Source organism: Chroicocephalus ridibundus, chromosome 3 (genome assembly GCF_963924245.1).
Source record: "Chroicocephalus ridibundus chromosome 3, bChrRid1.1, whole genome shotgun sequence".
NCBI lineage: Eukaryota > Metazoa > Chordata > Aves > Charadriiformes > Laridae > Chroicocephalus > Chroicocephalus ridibundus.
In genome coordinates, this window is record NC_086286.1 from 2,480,846 (window position 1) to 2,508,804 (window position 27,959).

General features: G+C 38.9%; 1 protein-coding gene across 2 annotated transcripts; it reads left to right on the forward strand.

The window, feature by feature from the left end:
- Nucleotides 1-1,191: 1,191 nt before the first annotated feature.
- SANBR (SANT and BTB domain regulator of CSR) lies at nucleotides 1,192-26,872 on the forward strand. 2 transcript variants are annotated; one of them, XM_063331201.1, is made up of 21 exons: nucleotides 1,192-1,488; nucleotides 5,812-5,977; nucleotides 7,825-8,011; nucleotides 10,453-10,546; nucleotides 11,526-11,764; nucleotides 12,625-12,683; nucleotides 13,498-13,658; nucleotides 14,542-14,628; nucleotides 14,743-14,853; nucleotides 16,877-17,000; nucleotides 17,187-17,339; nucleotides 17,574-17,719; nucleotides 18,099-18,198; nucleotides 19,238-19,270; nucleotides 20,863-20,962; nucleotides 21,975-22,069; nucleotides 22,181-22,209; nucleotides 22,315-22,388; nucleotides 23,442-23,530; nucleotides 23,885-23,976; nucleotides 24,880-26,872. In XM_063331201.1, the coding sequence occupies exons 2-21, from the start codon at nucleotides 5,828-5,830 to the stop codon at nucleotides 24,914-24,916; spliced, it is 2,160 nt and encodes a 719-aa protein (XP_063187271.1). In that variant the 5' UTR covers nucleotides 1,192-1,488; nucleotides 5,812-5,827; the 3' UTR covers nucleotides 24,917-26,872. The 2 variants fall into 2 exon arrangements, with proteins under 2 accessions (XP_063187271.1, XP_063187270.1); XM_063331200.1 differs by having other exon boundaries at nucleotides 14,542-14,853.
- Nucleotides 26,873-27,959: the final 1,087 nt, after the last annotated feature.

The window sequence follows — 27,959 nt, forward strand, 5'->3', positions numbered from 1 at the left end:
ATGATGCAGCAATATTGCCGCGTTAGCTTACCCCGTGGATTGCTGGGGGACGGTATGAAATGGGGAGCGTTTTCTACTTTTACTGAAACCTCAAGGAAGTTTTGATACTGTTGTAAGAATTCGAATTTCATGTACTTTCCTAGATTGGTGCCATCCCTTCTCTGAACTTTTCTGTGCTTTTTTTTTTTTTTGCATTCTGCGTCTTTAATGTATTACTCTAGGGTTTAGGGGTGAGGGTTTTTTTGAAGAAAATGGTTAATATCACGTGGCCGTGATTCTCTGGGTGACTCCTGCCCAAACACGGAGGAGGAACAGGAGTTGCAGTGTATGATATGCAGTTTTAGGCAGAGGCAAGCAGAGAAACGGGCGTTTGGGGAAGCGTTCTAATATTTTGCACACGGGAGAAGCTTCATTTATCGTGTTTAGCCAACCTTTTTGGGGGTACAACGCAGTCTTTAATAGAGTGTTCTAACACAAATTCCTGCGTAATTAATTTGCCGTGCTCTTACCGTGAGCTTAATTCTTGCACCTGATGCGTTGACAGGGGGTCAGTGACGTCCTCGCGTGCTGGGGCAGCCCAGGTGCCTCCGCTCTGTGTTTTTACACTCGGGAACGTCATCACGATTCTGGGGGGTTTTTACTTAAAAAAAAAAAAAAAAAAAAGGGGGGGGGGGGGCGCTGCTCGGGCAGCCGAGGGGGAAGAGCCGCTTTGGCGTCGCGCCGACCTAAGGGAGAAGGTGGCACGACGACGTCATTCCTTGCTTGGAGCGCGGGGCGTGACGCCACGCGCGTGCTGCGTAACGGTTCTCGCCCCCTCCCCGCTCCGCCCTAGTCCGTCGCGACCGAAGCGCGGGCGGCGGCCAGGCTGCGCCACCGCTCCGTGACGACGCGGAGGCGCAAGTCTGGCGTCACGGCAACGTCACGCGGGGGAGGCGGGGCGGCGCGTTGCCAGGCAACGGGACGCGGGGCGGGAGGGGCCGCCGCAGCCGCTGCACTGCGACAAGGCGGGGCCGCCGGCGGGGCTCCCGCACTGCCCGCGCGGCCGCATCCCCCCCCCCCACTTCTCCCCATCGTATTGGCTCTCCCCGGCGGGAGGGGGCGGTGTCTCATCGCCCGCCAGGCGCCGATTGGCGGCCGCCGCGCCCCCTTCCCCTCCCTCGCGGCGCTCGCCCTCCCTCCCTGAGAGGGTGGGGCCGTGTGTGAGGGCGCCCGTCTCCCGCGCTTCGGGCGCGGCAGCTGAGGCGGGGAGGGGACGGGAAGGGGCGGCCGGCGTGTCCCGCCGTGTCGGGGAGCCCCGGGTCGGCTCTGCCGAGCTCCTGAGAGGGAGCGGCCGCTCCGGGCTCGGCTCCGCTCCGCCCGGCTCCCGGCGCGGCGCTCGTCCCCTCAGGGGAGCGGCGCCGCCGTCCCCGCTGCCCGCTCCAGCGGCCGTTGCGGCTCGAGGAGGAGCCGCTGCCCGTCCCGCAGACCCCTCGCCTGGGAGCCCGCCAGGTAACCCCTGCCCTGGGTTCCCCTTCCCTCCGCGCCTCTGAGGGGGCCGGCAGCCGAGGGGGGCTTCTCTCTCGCAGAGGAGCCGGCTGGCGGGCGGAGGTCCACCCCCGCCTTATTGCGCGAGGATTTTGCCTCAAAAACTGGGATCAGTGTGGTTTATTTGTTTGGTTTTTTTTATTGAACTACCTTATCTTAATTTCTGTTTGACTAGTATGTGGGCAAACTGCAATCAAAGTTGCTGTTTCCCGTGCCACCCCCCCGCACCATCACTTTGTGGCATTTAGGGTTCAGCATGAAACCCCACGCCCATCCCACCATCTTCACCTTCCCGCAGGTTATGCACGTGCGAGGGGATAGTAATTCTGTTTGAGGTCGATTCTTTGCTTTAAATAAAAAAAAAATAATAATAAATCGGTCTTGAATGAGGTGGTGCGTTTCTGTAATGTAAACCAGCTTCCTGCGTAACGAATTAACTATTTAAATCATATCAGTTTTATGAAATATTGAAGTGTTGGGAATCTTTTACACCACTTAATTTAGAATTCTAAGTATTAATAAACAATTCCTGTTGTCACATATCTTTCTATATTGTGGGTATCAAATGAGTTGTTCAGAATTGAACAATTCTGCAACTTTTTTTCTCTTATTTCCATAGTTGAGGAAGGGGTTAACTTGAGCTTTAATTGCAGTAACAAACTGGAGAGATTTGTGGAAGTTGCCTGTTCTCTCTTAACAATATGCTTTACCACAGGCTTATGTTGCTCTTACGGAGTGCACCATGAGTCAGAATCTTGTGTGTGTCTTTAACTATGCTGACAGGATTTCCTAAAGGACGAAAGGCAAATGTTAAATTTCACGTATAAAGCCACAAAGAGGAGTCCCATGCTCTTTCCAGAATAGAAATAAAAAAACTTAACTTCTGTATTCTTGTAACGAAGTGTGCTGCTTCATTTATCTTTGCAGTAATAAGCATATATAAAACTGCATTTTAACGTACAGAATAAGTGGATTAAAAAAATAATATTTGAGAGACAAAGGCTTCATCCCTTTTGAACATGTCATTACGTTTTAGAATACCTGTCATCCCTTCGTGGTCAGGTTGCTTCATGTTCCACAGTGCTGATGTGTACATAAACTTGTTACCAGTGAAGTGCTCAAAGCACACTGTATTTTTCCCTTTAAATTATAGACTCTAACTATTGCAAAATAACTGCTTTTCTTTCTTTCTTTCTTTGATTACCCAGCATAATCATATCATAGAACTAGTCCTTAAAAGGGTGATTTATGGAACATTGACATCGCTTGTAATTTTACTTTCATTAAGCATATTTTATGGTTCAAGACCAGAGGATTCTAATAATCCTCTAATATTCTAATAATCATTTACTTATCTCATTCAAACATATTTTTAAACCATCTGCTACATGCTAACAAGGTAGCACAAGAAGTCGGCTTCGTATTTTATAACCGCTCAGGTTTGTCACTGGTGCTGACCTGCTCTGGCCGGGTTATTTCTTTTCATAACAGCAGAAATGGTAGATGCTCAGTGGCTTAAATATAATTGGTACTGACATCTGTCTGTGCACTGAAGGTGAGAAGTCTCCACCATGGAATCACCACAGTGACACCACTTGATAGTACTATGAGGATGAAGGCGAAGTACTCAATGACTGAAGGGGCTGCACTACCTTTACCTTTACTGGTATCTGTCTTAATTGGAAAACTTGGGCTCATATTGTCTGTGAAGGACCTTTGTCCTTTAAAACTGGTTATTTGGCATGCTTTGCAATAGATTTAATTTAGATAGAACTGCTAAAATGCTATGATTTTTTCCTATTGGACTTGTTTTCTCTGTTGTGTTTGTGGCTCTGTATTTTATTTTATTAAAACTCATGAATATATGAAACCTAAGAGTTATGTTGGTGGGTTCTGGGCTTTTTTCTTTCTGATGGTTTCATTCAGCTGCTCTTTTGAGAGGTTGAAAGCTTACAGTTGCCTGCTATTGTGATTTCGGTTTCTACCAACAAAACAAAGCAAAAAAAAGGGCTGGAATAGCTTCTAGAGTCTGAAACAAAATCAGTGCTATTTTGTATATTTTCAGCATCTTTTCTTTCAGCTACACAGCAAGAGGGCGAGGCGAAAGAAACATCTCTGTGAAGTATACTTTTAGTAACAAGTTATCATCTGTCATCTAAGTGTATTTTCCCTGAAATTCTCTATAATTTTTGTTTTGTCAGTCAAAATTCTGTGTGTGACTTTTGGGTTCTGTTATTTATATGATCTGTTTAAGGTACTTTGGAAAAGGTCCAAAGTACTTTCCAAATATGAATCCTTACTAAGCTCTTTGGCTGTGCATTACTTGAATATGAAATGATTGATTAATGCCTGCAGTTTTATCCCAGCATATGCTAAAACAGTGCTTTGAACTTTTATTGTGTTTCCTGGTGCTATACATAAAATTCATTTACAAAAAGAAAAAAAAACCACCCTAAATATAATGCTTTTCGGAAATTAGGTGAACTGCGTTTTTGAAATATTCACTGCTGTCCTTACATGCTTTGCTCTGGTGTTCAACTTGAAGCTGAAGGAACAAGGTTTCTTGGCCTGATAATTTGTGGTGGGTTGACCCTGGCTGGACACCAGATGCCCACTAAAGCTGCTCTATCACTCCCCCTCCTCAGCTGGACCAGGGAGAGAAAAATATAATAAGACTTGTGGGTAGAGATAAGGACAGGGACAGATCATTCACCAGTTACCATCACAGGCAAACCAGACTCGACTTGGAGAAAATGAATTTAATTTAATTTATTAACAATCAAATCAGAGGAGGATAACGAGAAATAAAAGCTAAATCTTAAAACACCTTCCCCCCACCCCTCCCTTCTTCCTGGGCTCAACTTGACTCCTGATTTTTCTACCTCCTCCTCCTGAATGGCACAGGGGGATGAAGAATGGGGGTTGTGGTCAGTTCATCACACGTTGTCTCTACTTCCTTCCTCCTCGGGGGGAGGACTCCTCACACTTTTCCCCTGCTCCAGCGTGGGGTCCCTCCCACGGGAGACAGTCCTCCACAAACTTCTCCAACATGAGTCCTTCCCACGGGCTACAGTTCTTCACAAACTGCTCCAGTGTGGGTCTCTTCCATGGGGTTCTGTCCTTCAGGAACAGACTGCTCCAGCATGGGTCCCCCATGGGGTAACCAGTCCTGCCAGCAAATCTGCTCCAGCCTGGGCTCCTCTCTCCATGGGACCACAGGTTCCTGCCGGGAGCCTTCTCCAGGGTGGGCTTCCCACAAGGGTCACAGCCTCCTTTGGGAATCCACCTTCTCTGGCATGGGGTCCTGCATGGACCTGCATGAAAAAGAGCATTCACGCAGGTCTCAATCATGGGCTGCAGGGGAATCTCTGCTCCGGCGCCTGGAGTACCTCCATCCCCTCCTTCTTCACTAACCTTGGTATCTGCAGGGTTGTTGCTCTCACATCTCACTCCTCTCTCCAGCTGCAATTGTGCAGGGTTTTTTTTTTCCCCTTTCTTAAATATGTTATCCCAGATGCGCTACCACCGTTGGTGATGCGCTCAGCCTTGGCCAGTGCTGGGTCCATCTTGGAGCCAGCTGACATTGGCCCTATTGGACATGGGGAAGGTTTCCAGCAGCTTCTCACAGAAGCCGCTCCTGCAGCTTCCCAGCTACCAAAACCTTGCCACGCAAACCCTAGCTAATTGGGAGTTATGAATGCCTTAGGAAAACTCAAAAGTCAGGTCTTCAGGATGAGAGATGAAAGACATCCAGGTGTTGTGTTTCCTGGCTACAGAGAATTATTGATTGCCCTTAGCTGGGCGCCCTCAGTTGGCTCCTACATAATGGAAGTCAGGTGCACAAAACAAATTGGCAGAGCAGAAGGAGACCAAAGGTAAGCAGTGGAAAGTTTGGGGCAAGAGACGAGTGTATTTGAATGTAAGTAAATTTAAATTAAAATGTCCCTCTGTAGCTTAGGCTGTTTATTCTGAGACTGTGGGAGGCCTTTTTTTGCATTGGAGGGTTCAGTGGTGGGAATCCCTGCTGGAATCAGACAACTCAAAGGAATGGTGGGTAGTGCCTGCTGCTGTTGGTTGGGTTTGGTGTGTTTTGCACATCTGCTTCTCCCCCTAGGTTTTTGAGGATGCAGATATGAATACATAAGTTTTGTCAAATAAAACCTTAGTACTCGACTGTAATGTTGTGGTAAACATTTCCCATAGTAACTTACAGAGTGCTGCTGTTAACCTAGATCAAGCTTTAGCAAACCTTGCAGTAAGACTTGCTAATAACATTTTCTCTTCTAGGCTTAAGTAGCCAAAGATGAGTCGTGGATTTTCAGAAAATAACAACTTCCCATATGACAACAATCAAATGGTTTTGGATATGATCCTGTGTTCCCTAATTGGCGTTCCTCAGCCTATCAACTGGGACAGTGTGGCAAGGCTGGTTCCAGGATATACATCTAAAGAGGTGAATTTACTAATAAAAGATTTTGTACACTTTAAGCAATACTTCATGAAGAAGAAAACATCTTTGGGGGAGGGAGGGAAATTGAAGTTAAAGGAATGTGGTTTTTTTTCTGAAGTAATTTATACCTAAAGAATTGAAAACATTACGTGAGAAGTAGATTGAAAAAAAAAATTATTTCTATGAAACCTGAATGTTGAAATTAAGAAATACATTCTGTGTTTTATTTCAGTAGAACTGATACAGAATAAGAACAAAAATTACTGGAAAGTAAAAATTAAAGTGAAATTAAAAAAAAAGTAGTTGTGCTAATATATTTCAAATTATATAGCTAAGATTTTAATGGAAAGGATGGCAGTGCCCGCTAACCTCATGTAGATTGTAGTATACTTACTAGCAAACCTGATAACTTTCGATACTTGTCATTACAATTCTAAGGAAGTATGAGTTACAGATCTCCATTAGGTAGTTAAGAGTGTTGTTGCCTCTTGCTTGGTCCTACAAGATGTAGATTTTTCTTTCTTTGGTTGGAATAGAGTTGGAAGAATCTAGTACCTCTCTCTATATCCTAAATCTTTCTGGATTGCTGAATTTTCTGGTGAAATGCCTACTTTTTTTTTTTTTAATAATTTTTGGGGTTTTTTTTGTTTCTGAGGGGAAGTAAGCTAAAAGAGGAAAATGTCTTTTGCCCTTGTGATTCAGCAAAGCTGGAAAAAAAACAAGCCAACTGTCTTTATTTTCTTGCAAACTTAATCAAATGTGTCAGCTCACATTTATAGCATTGCTATTGGGCATCACTGTAACCTTGTATTTAGAACATTAAAAGTGAATGATTGGGTGTAGGAGCTTATGTGGAATGTTACTGCCTTCAAGTGCTTGGCAAACTGCTTGGGGGAGGTCTCTGCTGTTTACCGTTCAATTTGCAGACAGTACAATGCACATTAAGCAAAGAATTCTAAAAGTATCAGTGAGCTCTCTCCTCAATTGAGATAACATGATTGATTAGTACATGTCTGGTTACTGTCTTTTAAAAGAACAAAGCGTCTCAAATATGTGGAGTCCCTGTTTAAAGCAATTAAGTAAATGTATACCTGTGCTTTTATGTGTCTGTGGTATGTAGTAGACTGGCATCCTTACAAATTTGAGACACTACATTAATATCAGAAGGATCTCACTGTGTGCATCTCTCCCAAAGGGGCAGGTGGCACACAGCAATGTCAGTTAGCTCAATTGAAAATAATTAAAACCAGCTGCTTGAACGGAGCCTGATGAGCTGTGTCACAGGAGAATCACCTGTAGAATTAAGTAGATTTACTTGTACCTGTGAATTACTTGTATGTAGGATTCTGCTGAACCAAACCTGTAGTTGTCATTGTATCAGTACAAATTTACAAAATGGAAAGACTTTCTAGTTCGTCAAAACATGGAACGGAAATCATAAAGTAAAAGAATAATAATTATGAACCAATTACCATAGCTACTTTTAATAACATTTGACAATGTTTATGGTAAAAGAACTAGTTACAAAAAGAGAATTTAAACTCTCCCCATAACTTTCCCTTTTGAAGATCAGGCTTAAAATCACAGGGTTTAAGGAAATAAAGGTTGAAATAGGTTCCATCTTGTTTTTCTCTTTCTGTTAGAGTATTTAATTATGGTAAATCTTACTTATTTTACTGTATATTTATGTACTTTCCTGATACCACTAGCTAAATAGGAAGCATTGTAAGTTTAATATCAGTAACTGTTCACATGCAAAAGACAAAATACAGTATCAGTCTCAAATTATAGTTATTAAAAAGGTACTGAAAGCTGCTGCTTCATTGTCCTATCATTTAATCTTATGACAGTGTGCAAAAAGGTTTGATGAACTAAAAAGCAGTGGAAGTTCACCTGTTGACAACCAGTATAATCCCCTGATGGCTGCTGGTGCGAGTCCTGTGGAAACTTTAGCTACGTACATCAAATCTTCCTTGCTCGATACACAGACAGAGTTTCAGGAGCCTGCTATTGGGCAGGATTCCATTACTATAACTGGTATGTTTTTAGTTATTCTGAAATATATTGGCTTTGATTATAATCAGCATGTGCATGCTTTCCTGTCCTGAGTGGTAAGGCGACCCGGGAATAGTACTTGTTTATCTTTGAAAAAGAAAGTTGAGTATAAATATGATGTATACATGAAGTCGCTTTCAGTTAGTTTAGATTAAGAATCGATGTTTGTTTGGGTATTTTTAATAGCTTGTCCTTCCAAAAGGTATAAATCCTGATGCTAAATCCTCTGTTTAGGATTTTTGGTGGGGAGAGAAAATTACTTTCCTGTTTTGTATCCCTGGTGTTGTACTGTTCAACCTGCAGCCATTTTCAATCATGTTAATCTGTGTTATTAAAATGATTAGCAAGTTTTGTGTAGAAAAGCTGCAGAAAGTTGAGAAGGTGATCCCTTGAGATCAGACCCTTCTTTCCCAGCAAAAAGCCCTGTGTTAGCCATGCTGCATCCCAGTAATAATTTGGCAGAAGAGGACCAGTCCTAATAGTTGTATTTCAATCACAGCACAATTAAATGTTGTTAACATCTCCTTAAGTGCTTCTCCTGTAAGAAGTTGTAATTAACTGTGCGATAGTCATTCTCTGATGTTCATTGTAGGCTGAGATGTTTTCAGCACCTTGTAGGGCTTGGTAAATGTGTTGCATGAGAAATTTGCTCCAGTAACGAGTAAACAATTTCTGTGTTAAAAATAAAGCAGACAGTGCAGTGTTTAAACAAAATGTTCTCTGTGATGATGTCCTTCACAGTGCTGCAGCTTTCTCTGTAAAAGAAAAACAGCTGTTTGACCTTTGCTGGAGAACGAATAAAATGTTTTTAATAACTGTAATCAAGAGATGATATTTGAAAACTGTATATGGAGTGTCTAGACTGAAAATGCGTCCAATCAGCTTTCAATTATGTACTTGTTACATGCATGATGTGGAATAAAAGCTTCTTGTACCCACAGGTGGCTACTTAGAAGATTAGTAGCTTCCCAGTAGGCAGTTAACAAACTAACTCTGCTTATAGAAGTCTTTAGGCAATTAGTGCATGTTTTCTTTTTAACAATGTAATACATGTAATAAGTATTAATGCAGTTAAGTATCCTAATGTTTCCTACTACAAGGTCCTAGCCTGAGATTTTTCTCTGTTTCCTTTGCGACTTTGGCTAAATCATTTTCTCTTTATTATGTAATCTGTTGATATGAAATTAGGATAATTAATCTTTTTCTCACAGGCTTAAGTGAACTCACCTTCTTAATATTTGTGAGATACTTCTGTATTTCAGAGTTGGGGATTTGAGAAAAGCCTATTTATAAATGGGTTTTGTTTAATTAATTACTTCCTAGTGGATTTATTCACATCTGCTTATTGTTAGGATCGAGAATTTTGGGCCTGGTTGAATTTGTTTGTAGACATGAGTAACAGCAAGAAAAAGCAATCAGACCAAATTCATTTTGAGCTGGATTCTGGTTTTGGCTGAGTTACAAAAGCTCATTTATTATTTGCTAATTATAAGGCAAACTACTGCAAAGTCCCTCTGAATGCATATTATGTCAGGGAGTAATCATGGAAAATCATGACCGTATGGGTTTTCATCGGTGGAAGACAAATATGTGCCCTTCCATTATTTAAAAAAGGTAAGATCTTTCCGACTTAGAGGCAAGACAATTGAAGTTTCACATTGCAGCGATCCATTCATCATAGTCAGGAAAGTTATTTGATGGCTGAATGCTGGGCTTGTCTTAATCCTTGACGCAGAACTCGCTGGAATTGGTGACTGGACTTCACTGCGTTTTGTGTCCAGGTTCCACTGCACGTAGTGCATTTATGAAGAGAACCTATTCATCCTTTCTTCCTGGAATAAGCTTTATGATGTAGTTCTAGGACCAGGCACATTTCATCGTTTGCTTTCTTTGAGCATTGTTTTATATAATCTGATGCTTTAAGCCATGTATTTGAGAAAGTTAGCAAAAATGCATCTTAAGAGACAAAGCTAATGAATTATGGATAAGAAGCAGAGTTAGTCTCAAGTTGTTATATCATGGCAGCAAAGCTTCCCGAAAACAGAAGTTTTGATGGGACAGTCTTAAGACCCACATCCCACAAAAGCAGACAAGAAGAGCTAAAGGAATGTATTGCATTCCCAGAAGGAAATGCTGAAGACTGTGTGAATCTTACTGCTTTCTATGAAGACAGGACCAATCTGGGTTTGCAGCCAAGTGTTTGGGCAACCCAGCAACGTTGCTGGTCTGATTTTCCAGTGCGTGGCATTTGGAGCAGGAATTTGGATTATCTAGTAGCCCTTATGTTAGCACAGATTTCTTGCTAGTTCTGTAATGTTGCTCCACCATGAGAGCTGTACTTCCAAGTATGTGTTTCCAAGATGCTGAAGAGCAAAAGGTCAGGCATTTTTGTTCTAATGCAGCCTTTTTTCCTTACATTTAAGGAAGGTCCAGCACAACCTCCACAAGGAATTGTTCTTCAGAATCTGAGAAAGGTCCTGTGCATAAAGTTGGAGAAAGCACTGACGAAAGCCAGGGGTAAGAAGATCTTTGTGTGTTTGCTATCTAGGAGATTATAGAACTGACAGATGTCTAAATTGCTCTTACTTTTCTACTATCACAAAGAAAACAGCTGGGAACATCCGAAATTTTGAAGACTTACATTGCTACAGAATACTTTGGTTTGAGAATTTCTTACGTGCAATAAGACTAGCTTATTTATAAGTCTGTCCATAGTGACAGAGTGATGGATCATTGCTGTGGTGAGAATGGGAAACGTAACCTGATTTTAAAAAGGAAAGAAACAAGACTGATGCTCAATAACATTTTAATTAAAAAAAAAATGTTCTGTGAACATAGATTTGTCCTATCTAAAAGCGGGGAAAAGAAAGCCATAAATGAAAAATGCAAATGAAAAATTCTACTACGAATTCAAGTAGCCACAGACGTCCCTGTTTATCACACTATCACATCCCTGTTTTCCATGCTATACAAGTACACGTAGAATAAGGTGTTTGTTGGAAACCTAACAGTAGCCATCTCTCTGTAGAGACAGCATTTACTGATTCTAGCTTTGACCTTTTCTTAAGAAACAGATGTTTTAATATACAATGAAATGATTTTAATTTCCACAGATGAAAATTGCTATTGTATGTTGTTATTGTCCTTGGTGCCTCAGTAACTTAGGCATATATATCTGCTAGAAATTTTCTTTCTCCAGTCCCTTAACTTAACAATTAAATCACGCTGATTTAATTGTCAGAGGATATGCGTTGTCAGAGGATATGCATTTGTGCTCTTCACCTGACAATGCTATCTGACAATAGTTTCTATTAATATTTTGTATGAATAGTTAATAACTGAAATTTATTTTCTTTCTGTTAATAAAAACCTGTCAGTGACATCAACATTGCAAAGTGTGATCCAGATTTGGCGATGAGATCTTTGTTGATCGGTTTCAGCAGCCTAATTGGCGTATGGTCCTTAATTTGGTTTGTGGCATGTTTTCTTTTTTGAGGCCAAATATGGTGATCCATGTGTGCGATGAAGCAAAAAACCTCAAAGAAGATTTTGTGTGTCCTCGAGACCTTTTGATTTCAGAAATGAAATACTTTGCTGAATATCTGTCAGTGGATGCCCAGCGCTGGGAAGAGGTGGACATTTCGGTGCACTGCGACGTTCACATCTTTGACTGGTTGATAAGATATGTTAAAAGGAACACCAAAGATTCTGAAGCTAATGAAATGCCCACTTTAGGTAAAAGAAAAGTGTGTAAATCATTGTTATAGGTTCATTATGTGCTGTACTAAGGGAAGATTAATGTTTTTGATGCAGAGCAGCCCAGTCTCTTTGTTTCTGACTGTTGCACTGAAGCTTGTCATTTGTTAGAAAAGTGTTGCAACAGATATCCTCTGGTCATTGTAACAGATGTCTCCGATTTGTCAACATTGACAGTTTTGAGGAAACATCCTGATAGTTGAAGCTGTGAAAAAGTTCTAATGTGTTTTGGGATCTGGTGCTTTTAATTAAGATTCCTCAGACCTCCTCTTAGTAAGAAGAGTGGCAGTTTTAAAACACTGATGATAGTTGGGTTTTGTTTTGTTTCCCCTCCGCTCCCCATCTGTACAACAACAGTATTTTCTAAAATTTCAATGCAGTCTGATACCATGGTAGAAGAACTTTTGCCTGTATGAATTTGAGGCAAGTTTTTAATATTTTTATGAGCCTTGGTTGCCATATTTAAAAAATGTAAACAAACCGAGAGATTAGAATTATAGTTTGCAGTGCAAAGGTTATGTTAAGCAAAATCTCAGCTGGGTATGGTGGCTACACAGGGAAGTTAATCTTGTGTAACTGTTTTGTCATTGTATCCCTGTGAAGCCACTTTTTCCAGTTTTTATAAATTCCAGCTTGTTTTAGTTGTACTCTGGCCACCTAAATGATAGATCAAAACTTTGTTTCTTAAAATGGGAAATGCTCTCCATATTGGAAGATTGAATGACAGGTTGATTGATAAAATAATACTTAGAACAGATACTAAATATTCAGAAGGAGAAATGTGATGTGAAATTATCAAAAGAATTAATGTAAAAAACTTTTTTTTTATTGCCTTTTAGAACCATCAAATGTCATATCAATTCTTATTTCTTCTGAGTTTTTGAAGATGGATTCATTAGTAAGTATTAAAAAAGAAAGATTCTCTGCCATAAGGGCACGTGTGTTTAACAGCTTGTTTGTTAGGCTTTGGCTGTTACATAAACAGCTGACGCAAGGAGAAAATGTTGAGATTTTACCACCTTTCTTATTCAGTGCAGGAATTAATATTTGCAGAACCTCAGTGCAAGATAACCTACAGGGTATGTTATTTATAAATATGATAGTGGGATCATGGATTTGCCTTCTGGTGACCGATCTAAGTAACATCAGTATCTGACTTCTGATAGGTTTTATTAAAAGAGATTATTAAATCAATGAATACCTTTGTTTTTTATCCTTTTTATGTGAATGATGCTTCTGCAATTTAGGATCTGGTTTTCCAGCTCTGTATAAGTAATATCTGCTGACTTGTTTGTTTGTCAAAAATTCTGTCATTGGGGTGACCCACAATTAAATACCCAGTAAACATAGCTGTTGAAGTTGAGATCCAGACAATACTACGTATAATGAGTACCGTGGTTCTCTCTTTACAAGCAATTGGAAGGCACAGCTTGTTGAAGATGAAACATTTGTGGAGTTGTTTTCTGGCCTGTCAAAACCTTTTGGAGGAGGACATAAACTAACACAGAATCACATTAATTCAGAGTCTCTTTTGGATAAATCTGAGACTTGTTTTTTATTTTTAAGTTGAACTGAAATAGTTTTCCAAAATGCCAGACACTTGGGGGGGGCAAAACAAAAAACCACAACAACTTGAAGCAATGAGTACGTCTTTTGAGATAGCTTTGTCTAGAATTCCTTAACATTATTTTTAATGTTTCTATTTTTCCTAGGTAGAAAAGTGTATTCATTATTGTCACAAAAACATGAACGCTATTGTAGCCACGCCGTGTAACATGAATTGTATCAATGCTAATCTTGTCACTCACATTGCTGATCTTTTCACACACAATGAAGTGGAAGAGTTGAAGGACAAAAGGGACAAATTTAAGAGGTAACTTTTTTTCCCTGTAGTATACTACCAAAGTGGTGTCGAGCTTTTGGATCATTTTTCAGAATAGCTAAGACACTGGGGTTTGCAATTGTATATATACAATTTATATTCTCCCCTAATGTATCTTCAACACTAAGTATCATGATGTAGCTTCACAATTTTATATTAAAATTATGGGCAAAAGGAAATAGCTTTTTATAGGAAACAAGCAAAAGGAAATGCCGTGCTAGGGGTGTGACATAGACAAAATATTCATCCATTCTCACATGGAAGCCAGAATTAGGGTAGGGAACCTTTTATGTGATGATATGCCCCTGCTTCGTAGAGAGTGGTTTGGGTTCAGCATCTTGTGAACTCTGATGTTTGGACATAGAATTTAGGATGTCTAGGAGGCTGAATAGTTTTGGTGGAATACTATTCCATATACCAGGAGTCCTGGTTAGTATCAAGATAAGGGCCAATTATTGGAGGGCAGACTGACAAACAAGCAAGGTGAAAGTAAGAAAGTATTTTAATCAGTAGGGATGAAGACATTATAACTTTTACAATTAAAGTTAAGTGTAATTTTGCAAAAAGTATTCATTAATAGAAGGGCTTTTAATCAAGGTAGAAGCTCTCAGTTTATTTTGGCAAACAAAGAACGTTGGACAGAGGAAAAAAATTAAGGGATCTCTTTCCTCGCATCTTTGTAGAAGTAAGAGCTGAGCAGGCCAGGAGCCAGTTATCCAAACAGATTATTTTAAAGGAACATCACATTAAAAACTAGATTCTGAAAGAAATACCGTGACTTTGAATATCTTCAAAATATAATTGTTAGTCTCACTATACATAAAACAATTTTCAGTTTTTTCTAATGGGCAAGCTGTGTTGCTGTCATTAATAGTAAACTTTTCTGCAAGAAGATTGAGAGGCTGTTTGATCCAGACTACCTAAATCCAGATTCTCGAGGAAATGCAGCAACATTATACAGGTATGGTCTTTTTCTATTACTACTTCAGTCGCAAGGACAGTCCCTGTGTTTCAAAGTCCTGCTCTTACTCCAGTACTGCCTTTTTCTTCTTTTTTTTTTTTTCCAAATATCTAGGTGTTGTTTATGTAAAAAGCTGCTAACTAAAGAAACTGAAAGAAGAATTCCTTGTGTACCAGGAAAAATCAACATAGATCAACATGGGAATATTGTCTATGTTCATATAAGGTAGTGAAAATATATATACTAAAAATATTTCTTCAACTGTGTGATTTTAAAAAATACTATGTGTTTAGGAATTACCAGATACTCGCATTACAAAATGAAGATATATAGGTATATACTATTCATAGATATTTGAAGAGTAATATGAAACATCTGAATTTATTATATTCCCTAGCAAAAAAAACCCCATAGAACAGGGGCAGTTATGAGGTTGTACTTTGGAAATTCATTCATCAGTGTTGCTGCTGGATGGAAATGGAAACACTACAGCCATGATTACTGGGAGAGCTATTTTGGCTGGTACTGCCTTAAATAGAAAATACTTATCTAATTCTTTCATCGAAGTGTTTTAAGATACATGTAGTTGATGACAAATTAAATTAAAGGCTGCATTTCTGCAGTGTTTGTTGTGGAGTGATAGATCCAACTCCCCCAGCAGAGAAATGCTAAAGATTGTTTTCTGGACTGACTTTATACTGTCAAATCAAATATTCAGCCTGCTTAAAGGCTACTATATATACACTTTGCCAGTTGTTTTTCTGTTCTAACGTATTTGTCAGAGGAGCTTCCAGGACCCGTTCTGTATGTAAGCCTTATTAATTTGGCACAAATGTTTAATTCAACTCTGTCTCTTTGATCCATGTTTGTGAGCAGCTGGATTCTCTTCTTAATGAAGGTCAGTGCATGATCAGCTGCAGTTCCCTCCCTCCTTCCCCACATGCTCCCTTTAAAAAAGATAGTGGGAAATTAGTAATAGGAGACCTTTCTCATCAGATCTATTCAGTTCAGAACAACCAAAACACAGTTCAGGGCCACTTCCCAAAGTGACATGTATTTAGTATTACCTGCCATGAGTAATTTCAAGGCGTGGATCAAGTTCTGCCTAACAGTCAAAATAGAATGGCATCTTGCAACCCTGTCCTGGCCTATTAGGATCATTGGTGATTAGCCACGTAAAATTCATTAATTGTATTAGTTCACTTAAGCTGACTGTATGTACCTGCTACGCAATTCCTAGCATATAAATGTATGGGGTTTTAAAGTTACTCAGAGGATTATTTAGGTTCTAATTATTTGCCTTGTGGTATTTGTGACTACTTTTCTACTCAGAATCCATTTACCATTCCTTAAGCAAAGTAATGCTGGCTGCTAATGAGTTTAGGCTTAGGAACTAATACAAGCTATCTTTAATGATTTAAAAATAGGTTTATATTTATCGGTCCTTTAGTGGTGCCTAGAACTAACTTCCTGTTGGAAGTATTCCTCGCTTAGTCTAGGTTAGATGTGTATATATAATAAAAAACGTTTCAGGACAGGGCTTAAAACTGTGGGAAAACAGTAATCTGCTCTTTCTGAAGACAGCATGCACTAGGGCAGGTTTTGTATTCTCTTCTGAATTCTGAAGAGGTGTGTGTCATCACTAAGAAGGAGCAAGGTCTGTATTTTTAAGACCAAAAGTTTCAGATTCATCAAAAAGGCATGGTTTTGTATTTTCAAACTTAAATTCTTAACTGAGCAATAGCTGTCACGTTGCAGCTACGTAGAAACATGTTATGTTGGCTTTTAAAATAAGTAAAATAGAATGGCAGTACTTTGCTTTTGTTGCACAACTCACTACTTTAAAGACAAAGAACTACAATATGACTGAACTTGTTTGCATGTGCATATTTTGATTTCTTCAACTCTGTGTATTGGGTTTTCCTCTGTTTTATAGTTCTCCTGATTTCCAAAAGGCTTGATATTTATTTTAGCTTATAAATTTGCATTATCTGGAGTTTCAGATGAATCAAGCTGTAATTCTTTGTTATTAGTAAGTTCAGGATGTGGTGGAAGAATATAGGCTCTTCTGTCATGGTCTGAATTTAATAATGCTTGTCCCACATTGTATCCTTCCTGTTCTAAACTCTTCTGTAGGCTTTTCACCAGTGGAGCATGAATTGTTCTGCTCCTTCTCCCACTCACCTTTCTGGTGGCAGGATCAAAACGGAGTTATGACTCTATGCAACCTCACCTTCTGCTTTTTCAGAGACAAAACCTGGGAAGTTCACGAGTATTTAATTGGCCTTCATGAGGAATTGAAATCTTGGCGGGATGTTTATTGGCGTCTTTGGGGGACCGTCAATTGGTTGACCTGCTCAAGATGTAACCAAGTTAGTATATTTTCAGTTGTTTGATGTAAGTGGCTTGTTGTGGGTGACTTTTGGGGGTGAGGCAAGGATTAAAGCAGTTTGGAAAATATATGGCAATAAAGCTTGGTATATGTTCTTTAGAGCGCAAAATTTTGACTTCCATAGGTAATCTCTCCTCTCACTCTCTCTCTTTTTCTTCTAATGTAGTCTTTCCTGTGTACTGAATTTTCCCATTGCCAGTACCATTCGCAGCCAGTTCTTTATCCAGGTGTAGCAAGTGCTCTGGGCTCGACTGGGACAGGAGTATATCCCTGTTGTAACCAAAAAGTACTTCGATTTGATCCTACAACCCTCCCAAAGGTACTTCAATACTAGCTCACTTTTAAAAGAGCATAACATATGGCGGGGGGACAACAATGTGTTATGAAAATTGATCTTTTCCAAAATAAGGATTGTAAATCGTTGCGGTGTTGCAAGGCGGGCTAGGACCTTGAGACAAAAGAGTTCAAAAGTTGAATTTTTGTTATTGTACTTACTGAAATCAGTACTTCCCGTTAACTCAAGTATTTGATCTTTTGTGTATATGTATGGCAGGGCTGCAAAGTGAGGGATCACGTGGTTGATTTACCTTCAGGAAATGAAGACGGGGATGCTTTGCCATCTCAAACTACTAAAATATTGAATGATCTGCTTCATCACAGAGATGTTATTGTTGTTCCTTTCACTAAGGATGAGAATAGGTAAGAACATCATATTGTGTTACTAAAACAACTTAGCCTTCAAGACTTAACACGTGTGTACATTACATTAAATTTTTTTTTTCCCATTTTAAATTGGGACATAGGACTTTTTAAAGATAACTTATTTTTGATTGTTTAGTTGGAAATTGGGAAGAGAAGAACAAGTATTTTTTCCTTCTGCCTTTCAAGCAGGCATTTAGTCAATCATCCTCCATAAGCATTCACTCCTATCTTTATATTTTAATGGATTGTTATCAAAATATTATGTAACGAACTTGGAGATCTGTCTTCTCTCTTGGCACATGATGAGTAGAGAAAGACCGATTCTAAATATGTGAAATAGAAAAATTTATTTTCATTTCACATCTTTCTCTTTAAGTGATTCCGGTATTGGGCTCTGTGATGAAAAAGGCATTGAATGTGATGTGCTTGTAGAACCAAATACGCCGTGGGGTCCCAAAACTGGAGAAATCAATGCTGTGAGTGCTAATGGTTTTTTTCCCCTTTTTTCTGATAATGAGGATTTTTACAAGGGTAACTTAGACAACTTTTAATAAAAACAAAAGCCATACATTGTTGGAGGAAGAAGTGCACTGCTGAGCATTGCAGGATAGCATAGGCTAGCATAAGTACAAAGCATCTGGTTGATGAAAAAGCAAAACTTTTATAATGTCTGCTGGAAATATTTGTATATATCAGAGGAATTTCTCCATATGTCTGTGCTTTCCACCCCATTCTGAAACTGATGATATTTAAGTATCCAGTTGTACTTTATACATCACGTGGCAAATATTTAAATAATCACTGCCTTTGTTTTGTCTGCTGATCTATCTGGGTATGTCCATGTGACTTTTGCAAGTCTGTAAATGAAGAACAGTGACTTGGGTTGTGATTTGATTGGGGGGGGTGTTGGTTTACTTTTTTGTTTGGTTTGTTTTTTTCCCCCCAAGATGGTGAAATGTTTTACTTTCCAGAGCTACCATGGATGTATGTTAGGTCAACAGAGATGCTTTCTAAGGCAAGTTTAAGGAGACTGTTTATAATACTGTCTCTGGTTTAAAGAGAGCTTTCATGCAAAGATAAGTTTTTAAATTTCTGCGCCAGCCATGGATTTTTTGGTAACAGAACAATCCTGATGGTAGCACAATGCTGCTGATTTAATGAGAATTACAGACAGAGTGTCAGAAGCTCTCCTGTGATAAATAATTTCAACACCATAACAATGTGGTACATATCTGCCCCCCCCACCCCGGTCCTGGTCTGCTTTTTTGATTAAAATCAGCTGTAAATATTTTTAGTGCTAAGGTTAGGCACATTAAAACATGACTCTGAATTCACTGCATTTAAATAGTCACTGGTTCACAATCTGTTTGAGGTTACTCATTCCATCAAAATTTATATATTGCTTTACTCTAACATACGACTCCTATTTTTAGAATTCCACTCACTTTTTTTTTAATTCTAATTATTATTAGTTCTTTAACTTGTATGCCTTTCTCTCTCTTTCTGTGACTACAGTTTCTTTCTCTGAAGAACTGGACTTTACAGCTGGTTAGTAAAATATTTTGTTCATAGTTTTAAATATTTGCTCCTGTGCACTGGCAGAGAACTAGCTTTGATTTTTATCTTATTTTCTAATTAATTTGGTGGAAAATGCATTTTCTTACTTTTGCTTTAATTCGGGGGTTGCAGTAGAGCAACAGTTTCACAAGAAAGCATAAGCTATGTATGAAGTACTACTTTGGCCTGAATAAAAATTAAGAAATCCTTTTCAATGTTTTTATAAATTATAACAAACAATAGACCAGGACTGCATGCATCAGTTCTTAATAGTTCGTGAGGCTGACAGAGATGTAAATCCTCAAAATCAGAAGCTGTTTGGCTTGTCTGAGATGCTTCATGTCTTCTTTATGCTGCTGCTTCACTGCAAAAGGCTGTTGTCAGAGTTGAGGGCCCAGCCAAATGCAGAGAATCGAGAGTCATTCTTCCAGTAGCACAGGATGTCACATGTTTTACTGGTTTTGTATGTAAATGCTGGAGAGCAGCAGTTTCCCGCTGTCGCTCTTGAGGATTTGTGTTGCAGTCTGATGTTTCTAGTGTCCCATAGTAGGACTGTTCTTGCAAAAACATGATTCCTAAACTTTTTGAATTTGCAGTCTGTGTTAAGCTTCATCACTTCTCCTGGATTACTAAGCAGTCATTATCACTTACTTCAAAAGATGTACGTCTCAAACAACGTAAACATCATATTCCTTAGTATTTTCATTATTCTGTGCTGATGAGTTAGGAACTATTCACTGCAACCTAACCTGTTGCAGTATTGGGAGCCCATAGTTTATTGTGATATGCAAGAGATAGAAGGAAAAAAAAATAATTAGGTACTGAGGTGAGTTCACAAAAAAAAGCCAACCAGATATTCCAGACCAACTTGCAGTAAATTATTAATGCAGATAGCTCTGGTGTACGTTATCTGTGTGTATTTGTAGTGCGCCGCAATATGCGTGCTTTGGGGTATTTAATTACTGAGTATCTCAGCAATTTTAGGCAGTTTGCAAGATGCAGCAAGCCTCAACAGAACCGTCTGTAAACTTGTAGTTTCCTGTATTCTATGATTATGGGGCTAGCTCAGACACTTGCTACCCTAACATAAATTTTCATATTAGTTAGGAAAATAGTATAGCCAGCAATACATTGGATATTAAACACTAAAACATACAATAATACAGGTTGGAAGGGATCTCTGGTGGTCATCTTATGTATTTCCTCCCACTCTGAAAGCAGGGCCAACTTCAAAGTTAGATTCAACTTCAGAGCTATACAGCTTTGCTCAGGGTCACAGCCAGTCAAATTTTGAGTATCTCTGAAGATGGAGATTCTCCAGCCTCTCTGGGCAACCCCTTACAATGCTTGACCACTTGAAAGAAACGTAAATAAAAATATTTATGGGTGCATCCTAAGCAAAGTTTTGAAATTACTTTCTCTACGTTTGAGAATCATGTTCTTGGACCTAACTGCGCACAGTTGTGTCACTAAGATATATGGAGCTAGGTTTGAAGACAACTACTTCAGGAGAGATTTAATGTATTATTTAATAGGAATCAAGCCTCACTTATAATCTGTGACACTCTCCTCCTCTTGGTTAGAAACAGCAGTCATTGTTATCTGAAGAGGAGGAGTACACCACTGGCTCAGAGGTCACTGAAGATGAAGTGGGGGATGAAGAAGAAGTATGCAGGAAACCAGGTACAAGTCTCTACGGTTGTCCGCTCTGGGTATTAAGAGATAGGGATTCAAGGCAGCAGAATTCTTCTGTAAGCAAATTTTAAACATTAGGCATTTTAAACAAAATGTCATTTAAATTTTATCTCTAGTTTTTCTGTGCTTAGGTACAAATTACCTCACTGCTCAGTGCCATCAAAAATCACTAGCAAAAAGGAAAGATGCAACTATTATGTCTGAGATGTCCTCAAAGTTGATCAAGGGCATATTTTGCAGGAAAGACTATCAAATTACTTTTATGAAGTTTTGCACAGATAAACATTGGAAGAAAAGGCAGTAGCTACATGACAATATTTTTGCATGCCATTCCTGCCCACCCCACCCCACGCCCCCCCGAATATTCTTCTGGTTAGATAGTGGAATGACGAATGTGGCTAGAATTGTGTCTGCATTGAACATAAGCTCTACATGATCTAAAAGGATTTTGGGTTTGGGTTTTTTTTGCTTGTTTGTTTTTAAATATAAGGAGTTTCGGAACATGGAAAGCTAAAAATCAGCTTCTCCTTTTCACCCTAGTAATAAGTCATTTGAACAGAGGCAGTTCTTTATTCTTTTTGTCTTGACTCAGAGGGATTAGAGTGCACCAGTTTGTTTGTTTGGGGGCGGGGGGGGGAACTTGAATTAAAATTTTTGTCGTTTGACTTGAAACTTGTTTGGTCTGATATCACTCAGAGCTTGTTGACTGAATTAGTATGGTCAGAGACGTAGCTTGTGTGTGCACTTGCTTTTCATTTTGCAACAGAAAAGTTATGCAGTTGTGTGTAACCACTCTGCATTTTAAATATGTACTTGAGTTCTTGTACGCTTCTCATAGAAAAGTGTGTGAGTAATCTGTGTGTATTAGCACGCCTGCAGTACTAACAAAGGGGAAATAGCCGGTTCATTTACTCTGTTTATAAAGGAATAGGGGAGAAAAAATTATTTTGTAGCTGAGAAAATTCAAGTATCTGTGATGGTATGATGTTTCTTCAATTAGCTGGGAGAAAGGAGAAATTGAAGAAATCCTACAAGCACCCAAAGAAAGTTGTTTCTTCACCTAGTGTCCAGAAAAAGGAGAAGCCATCTGACAAGGTAAAATCAGAGCTGTGAAACTAGCCTCTCTGGCTGGGTTGAATAATGAGGAATTCCCTTAAGTTTTGGACTTAATCTTAAAACATAATGTGTTTTTTCTTTCTTTGATAGTCAAGTTCCCGAGATGCATCTCCATTCATGTAAGTAATTTTCAAAGTCCTTGAGAATGTATTCTAGTATATCCCTTTATCCCTTTTTGTAAACTGTTACTGATGACCTTGTGTGCATCTTTCTTTTCTAACCAGTGTGAGTATGCAGCAGAACAAATGGGATGCCTCCAGGTCACTAAGATTCAACCAAGATGCTCAAAGAGAAGACGGTCTGTTCTTACCTGAGTTTAGCTTTCACAAAGTTAATATTATGCAAAGAAAATTGTTTTTTCATATAGAGATGGGTAATTTTCTTAAAATATAGCTACTTAGAAACCTTTAGGTGGAATTTATTCTCTGATATAGCAATGGTTTTTGGTGTGGGTATTTTTTTTTTTTTATAGTTGCTTCTCATTTGGAAGAGAACAGATTTCAACTAGGCTAATCGTTACTAATCAGCTGTATCCAAACCATACAGCAATCTCAGGCTCTGGTTCCAAACTGTACAAAAATATTCATACAGCTAGGAACTCCTCCTGGAAATGTTGGGATTTGATCGGCATTTATAGGCAATCTCATCTATTCTACAGGAGAAAAAAAACGTATGTGGTAGGAAAATGGAAAGAAAATCCACCATATAAAACTATACATTGTAGTCTTGCACACAGATTGAAAAATAAATGGGCAGGATTGGGAAAATATTGGAGAGGAGTTCCAAGTTTGCTGGAGAAAAAGAAAAAACGCAGGTTTAGATGTGTATGTTAGCATGTTTTATGTTCTTTATTTGGAATGTCAGCACATAACCTACAGAGATGATAGTTGTGTCATCTGATGGCTACATAAGTATGGAAATAATTCTTCCTGCGTCCCCATGCCGTTTGTTGTCTCTGCAGATAAACAGAGATAAACATTCACTTCTCTTTCCCAGTCTTTCTGACTAAAAAGGTTCAGAAGTATATTAGTTTGTTCCACCTTTTTTTACTCTCTCCTGAGATTCTCGTGCATTTTTGCTGGTCTGAAAACCTCTGCCTCAAAACCATTCCTGTAGATTTTGATCTCAGTGTAATGCCTCAGGCTGATTCTGGTGTCTGCCAAGAACGCTGGTGAAGCTACATTATGCATCAGGATCTAGGGTCTTGATTGTTCGAGATTTTTATATAAGCTGAAAAGGAAGCTACTTTTACAAATAGAATATCACTAAGGTGTGCATCTAATTCTTCTCTCTCTTCTATTAAGTAGCAAGGGAAACATCTGTTCTAAATATTCTTTCTTATTTCTGACAGATCAGAGAAGAATGTCTGAGATTACAGGGCACTTAATAAAAATGAGACTGGGAGACCTTGATCGAGTCAAGTCGAAAGACAGCAAAGAAGTAAGATTTGTCCTGTCACAATGTAGTGTTTACCAAGTGAGCCTTGGTAACAAAAATACATAACACAACTGACAATGTCATCTGTTCAATACTGAAGCTAAAGAACTGAATTTTATCAGTCTTCCTTGTGTTCCAAGCGTGATTTTTTGGGGAAAATAGTTTAAAATAATATTTAAAGTTCGCTGCCTTTAAAAACTGGGCATGGAAAATAAGATGGGTTCAAAAGGTTTCAGTACTGGGTTGTGATAATGAAACTAAGTATGCCATAGGTTTTGTTGAATATTAGTGATTTTTATGAAAAGTCACTGATTAAATGGCAAAACTTTGCTTTTATTTTTTTTTTCTGGATTCCAGTATGCAGGAGGCATTTATTCTAGACTTGAAGCTCAGATAAAGGCCTCAGCACAGGCCAGTGCACGACAAAACAACGCTGAGAAGAATGCCAGGTAAGATAGTAAAATATAAGTAAAAAGCAGAATGTGGACTTGGGGGAGTGGTGGGTTTTGTTTAAAGAAAAAATTGCCTCGTTTCATACGCTTTTTTGCGTATGCATCCCTTCCAGCAGGTTAACCATATATGATGTGAAAGCTTCATGTGTGGAATTAAACTAGAGCTAAGAGAATGGAACTCTTGTTCTCATGCTGGAAGAACTGCTTTATAGCTTGTGTGTTGGAAGTTTGGCTGCTGCTCCAATATAAATTTCTGTGAAATTATGGATAACTGAAAGAGCTTTAGCCAAGATTCCTTAGCCTATTCTTTGGCCTCCTTCCAGAAACAAACCCAAAACTCCCCACACCAAAACCCTACATTACTGCATATTGGTCGTCTACACCTTAAATACATAAAACAAAAATGAACTGAGAAGCTGTCACACTGCGTGCAGTTGTGGAGCATAGAACTGGTCATAATTTGGCCAGCAGGTGAGCCCCTTGAGCTGAAGCTTATAGTGGAGTTGCTGACAAAATTTTAAGGGATGGGCTGGAAGCTTCAAATAAGTTGTCGGAGGAATTTCTCGCAGGTCTTATTTCTGTCAAAAAAAAATGCATATGACTTTCTTTCTGTAGAATTAGTGATTTCAAAAGAAGATATTTGACATCGCAGTTCTTCCAGCTGTGTACTTTTGTACGAATATGTAGTTTCTGGTTACAAGTATCCTGGCAGAAAGGTGACTTTCTCAAGGATAGATTTTGAGAGTGAGATTTTCCGCCCCCCCACCCCTTTCCTTCTCTCCGAAGACACTTTAACATGAAAGTAATTTCTAACAAATACTGTGCTAGAGAGCTGGCTGGACAATTTAAAATTCTAGCAGTGATAACGTACATATCTTTCTTATGTGTTCTTAAATCCAGGTCAAAATCCCGTTTTGGTCAAGGCCGTCCAACATAAGGACTCATGAAAAAACTTTAGCCAGAACATATTACTGCTTCCTGAGACTGTACTGCACTCTGACGTATGGAGAATGCACATCTCTGAAAGCTTTCCAGTTGACTTATTTATTACTTTAAGCCTTGTAAATTATTTTGTGCGATAAATGATTGCAAATCCAATAAGGTCTGTACTTATTTTAATTGTAAATATACGATTTCTTAAATTTAATTGCTTTTTTTTAGGCTATTATGTTAAGTTGCATAGAAAATATTTTATGAATCTACAAAGTTAAATTATCAGACTAACTTTATTTATGGGGGAAGACATAAATATGCCTTTTAGTATGCTAGAATACTGAAAAGGAAAAAGCAAGACTACTGAATTCTGAATACAGTCAGCAGCATTAACACAAGTCGCCTAGAGTATTTATATTGTGCAGTATTTGATAGTACATTTTAGGTCAGTCTTCTGGGGATTTGCATTTAAAGTCCGTGATGATACCTGTGACTTAGACTAGCTTAATTAATGCAGTTCTGAGGCTTCCTTCTGCACATCACACAACTCCCATTGGTGTGAAGGTGGGCAGCAGGTAGAGACTAGACCTCCAAAGATTATATAAATGCCACGATGGTGCAGTATTGCATCTTGCATGTGAAACACTTGCTTTACTTGTGTGTGAAATTAATACTCATTCCCATTCCACATCTGACTCCTCTTGCACAATACGCTATTTTGTTCCCTTCTAATATCCAGACCTTAGGGTGCGAAGCAGTTCTGTCTCTTAATGATGCTGTGCCACTTAATTTCTGAGCAGATATGCTGTAATTCTGCATCTATTAACAGAGATGAATCATTATGAAGAATTGTGCATGTACATCTTTTGGGTCTAGTTACTTTCTGAAACCTGCCTGCATAACAGTTTAGAAGTCAGATGCACTTTCAAGTTCTGTATTTGGAGCAATAGAATACAAGTTTGTCTACATATAAAATCCAGGGCTACCAAAACGAAATAACTTGCCTAGAAAATATGTCACATATTAGCAAAGAAAATGGCAATAATGGCAATAATAATGGCTGAATTCAAGTAAACATGTTCTGACTTTTTGAAACAGGTAGAAAGCGCGCTCAGGGAAAGCTTATTCCAGACCACGGCTGTACAATAAATTGTGAGTTTGGGATTAAGTCAGCAAGATCCTGGGTAGGAGGGTGGGGTGGGGTAAGGAGAGGGAGATCATTGTTTAAATGCGCTCTTCTCTCCATTCAGGCTTTTTTTGTTTGTCTTGTTTCTCGAGGATTTTCAATAGGCTTTAGAAAACTAGGATAGCAATACTTGAAAAGACTGCATTCAAGGTGGAACACTTTTATTGAAACAATTAAAAATGAATGTTGTCTACTGTGTGTTTTGTCTGATGCTGTAGCAAATTTGGAGGCCAATGAAACCAACAGGCAAAACTGTGGATTTCGATGGCTTTGATTTTGGGCAGGAGCGGTAACTTTGCAGGAGTGCTTTAATCTGTATCAAATAAATAAGGCTTTATTAATGCCTCGGGTCCGTTTGCGATTAGTAATGCAGTTTTAAGCACTTACAGTAAACACTGGAAGACTGCTTGTTGTTTGTTGAAAGAGGAAGTATTATAAAGTCCACCGTGTATGAAAATGCAGTAGAAGTAAGTGTTTTGCTACAATTTTGTGACTTCTGCTAGAGGATTGTTCCAAATTCCCATGGTAAACTTTGCTATGGAAGTTGCAGGCTGCATGTATGTGTTTAGTTTTCATAGCACTACTGACTAGAAGAAAAGGGAAAATTCCGATGGTTTTGTTCTGTGAGAAAGTGCCAGTTCTACGTGCCAGTATTGTTTTGTTCAAAAATATTTTTGAGCATATAAAAATAACGTACATGATATGCAGTCTATCTTTTTTTCCCCTTGCCAACCACCTTGAATTTTTATCTTGTATTAATTTTGAAAATTTGTCTTGGTTTAATGGAAATAAATGTTATTGATTTAAGAAGTGTGTGGGGTTTTTTTATAGACACTTGTAAGAACTAAGTAAGTGCGTAAATGCTGTTTGATAGTCTCAGTCACATGTGTATTTGTGATTAAATTGCAGCATCATGGTACAGGCTTTTTATGTGTCAAGAACAGGATACGATTGAATATGGAGCTACTCCAAATCTACAAGAAAAGAATTTTTATCTGCATTGAGTTTTGAAGCTGGATTAAAAGTTCATGAGTGAGCTGCCCTACAAATGACACAAGTATGCAAAAATATCAAACTAAGCTGTGTTAAAAACATGTTCAACTTTGCCTTCCACTGCCACTGTGCTGATCACACCATTTAAACAGTCTGTTAAATCTATGAATAGAATTAGTTTCCATTATCTGTTTGTAGAAACTGCCATATGGATGTTCTGTATATGTGCAGTTGGTACACGGGGAAGACTATAGTGTACGACCTACTGTCGCATGTGTGTGTTTAAACTAACTCACTGCACTGTGAAGCTGTGGCTGTTTTCTTGATGTCCAGAAATGTTGGAGAAAGGGCCAGAAATTTAAATTCAGCCACAGTCTCCAAGAGAAAAAGGCAACGTGTTAGGAGAAATGTGGACACATGGTTGCCCCAGTCTGTAAATGTAGAACTATGGATGGCATGGGCATAGTTGATGTGACTGAGAGGACACTTCTCTCTGCCAGAAGGGAACAGATTTTTTTAAAAATATGGTTTCCTGTTCTTGTTGAGTGCACAGACATACTGTATTGTGTTGGGAAACAGCGCTTGTGCATCAGATGTTTGCTTGAGCCATTACAGGAAGGTCCCTGCTTCCACTTAGGCACCTCACTCTCCACTCTAGGCAAATATAAAACCTTATCCATAAACATAGACTGAAGACATTCCTCCTGCAGCTATTCTTGGTGAAATCTAATCTGTATGAACTCTACCGCTGTGTTCTGATTTTTTTGTTTTCTCTATTTCTTAGTAATTAGGAAGTAAAGAAGACTGCACTTATGTTAAATTTATCTTACTACAGGAATAGATTTACTCTTGAATCCCCTCTTGGCTA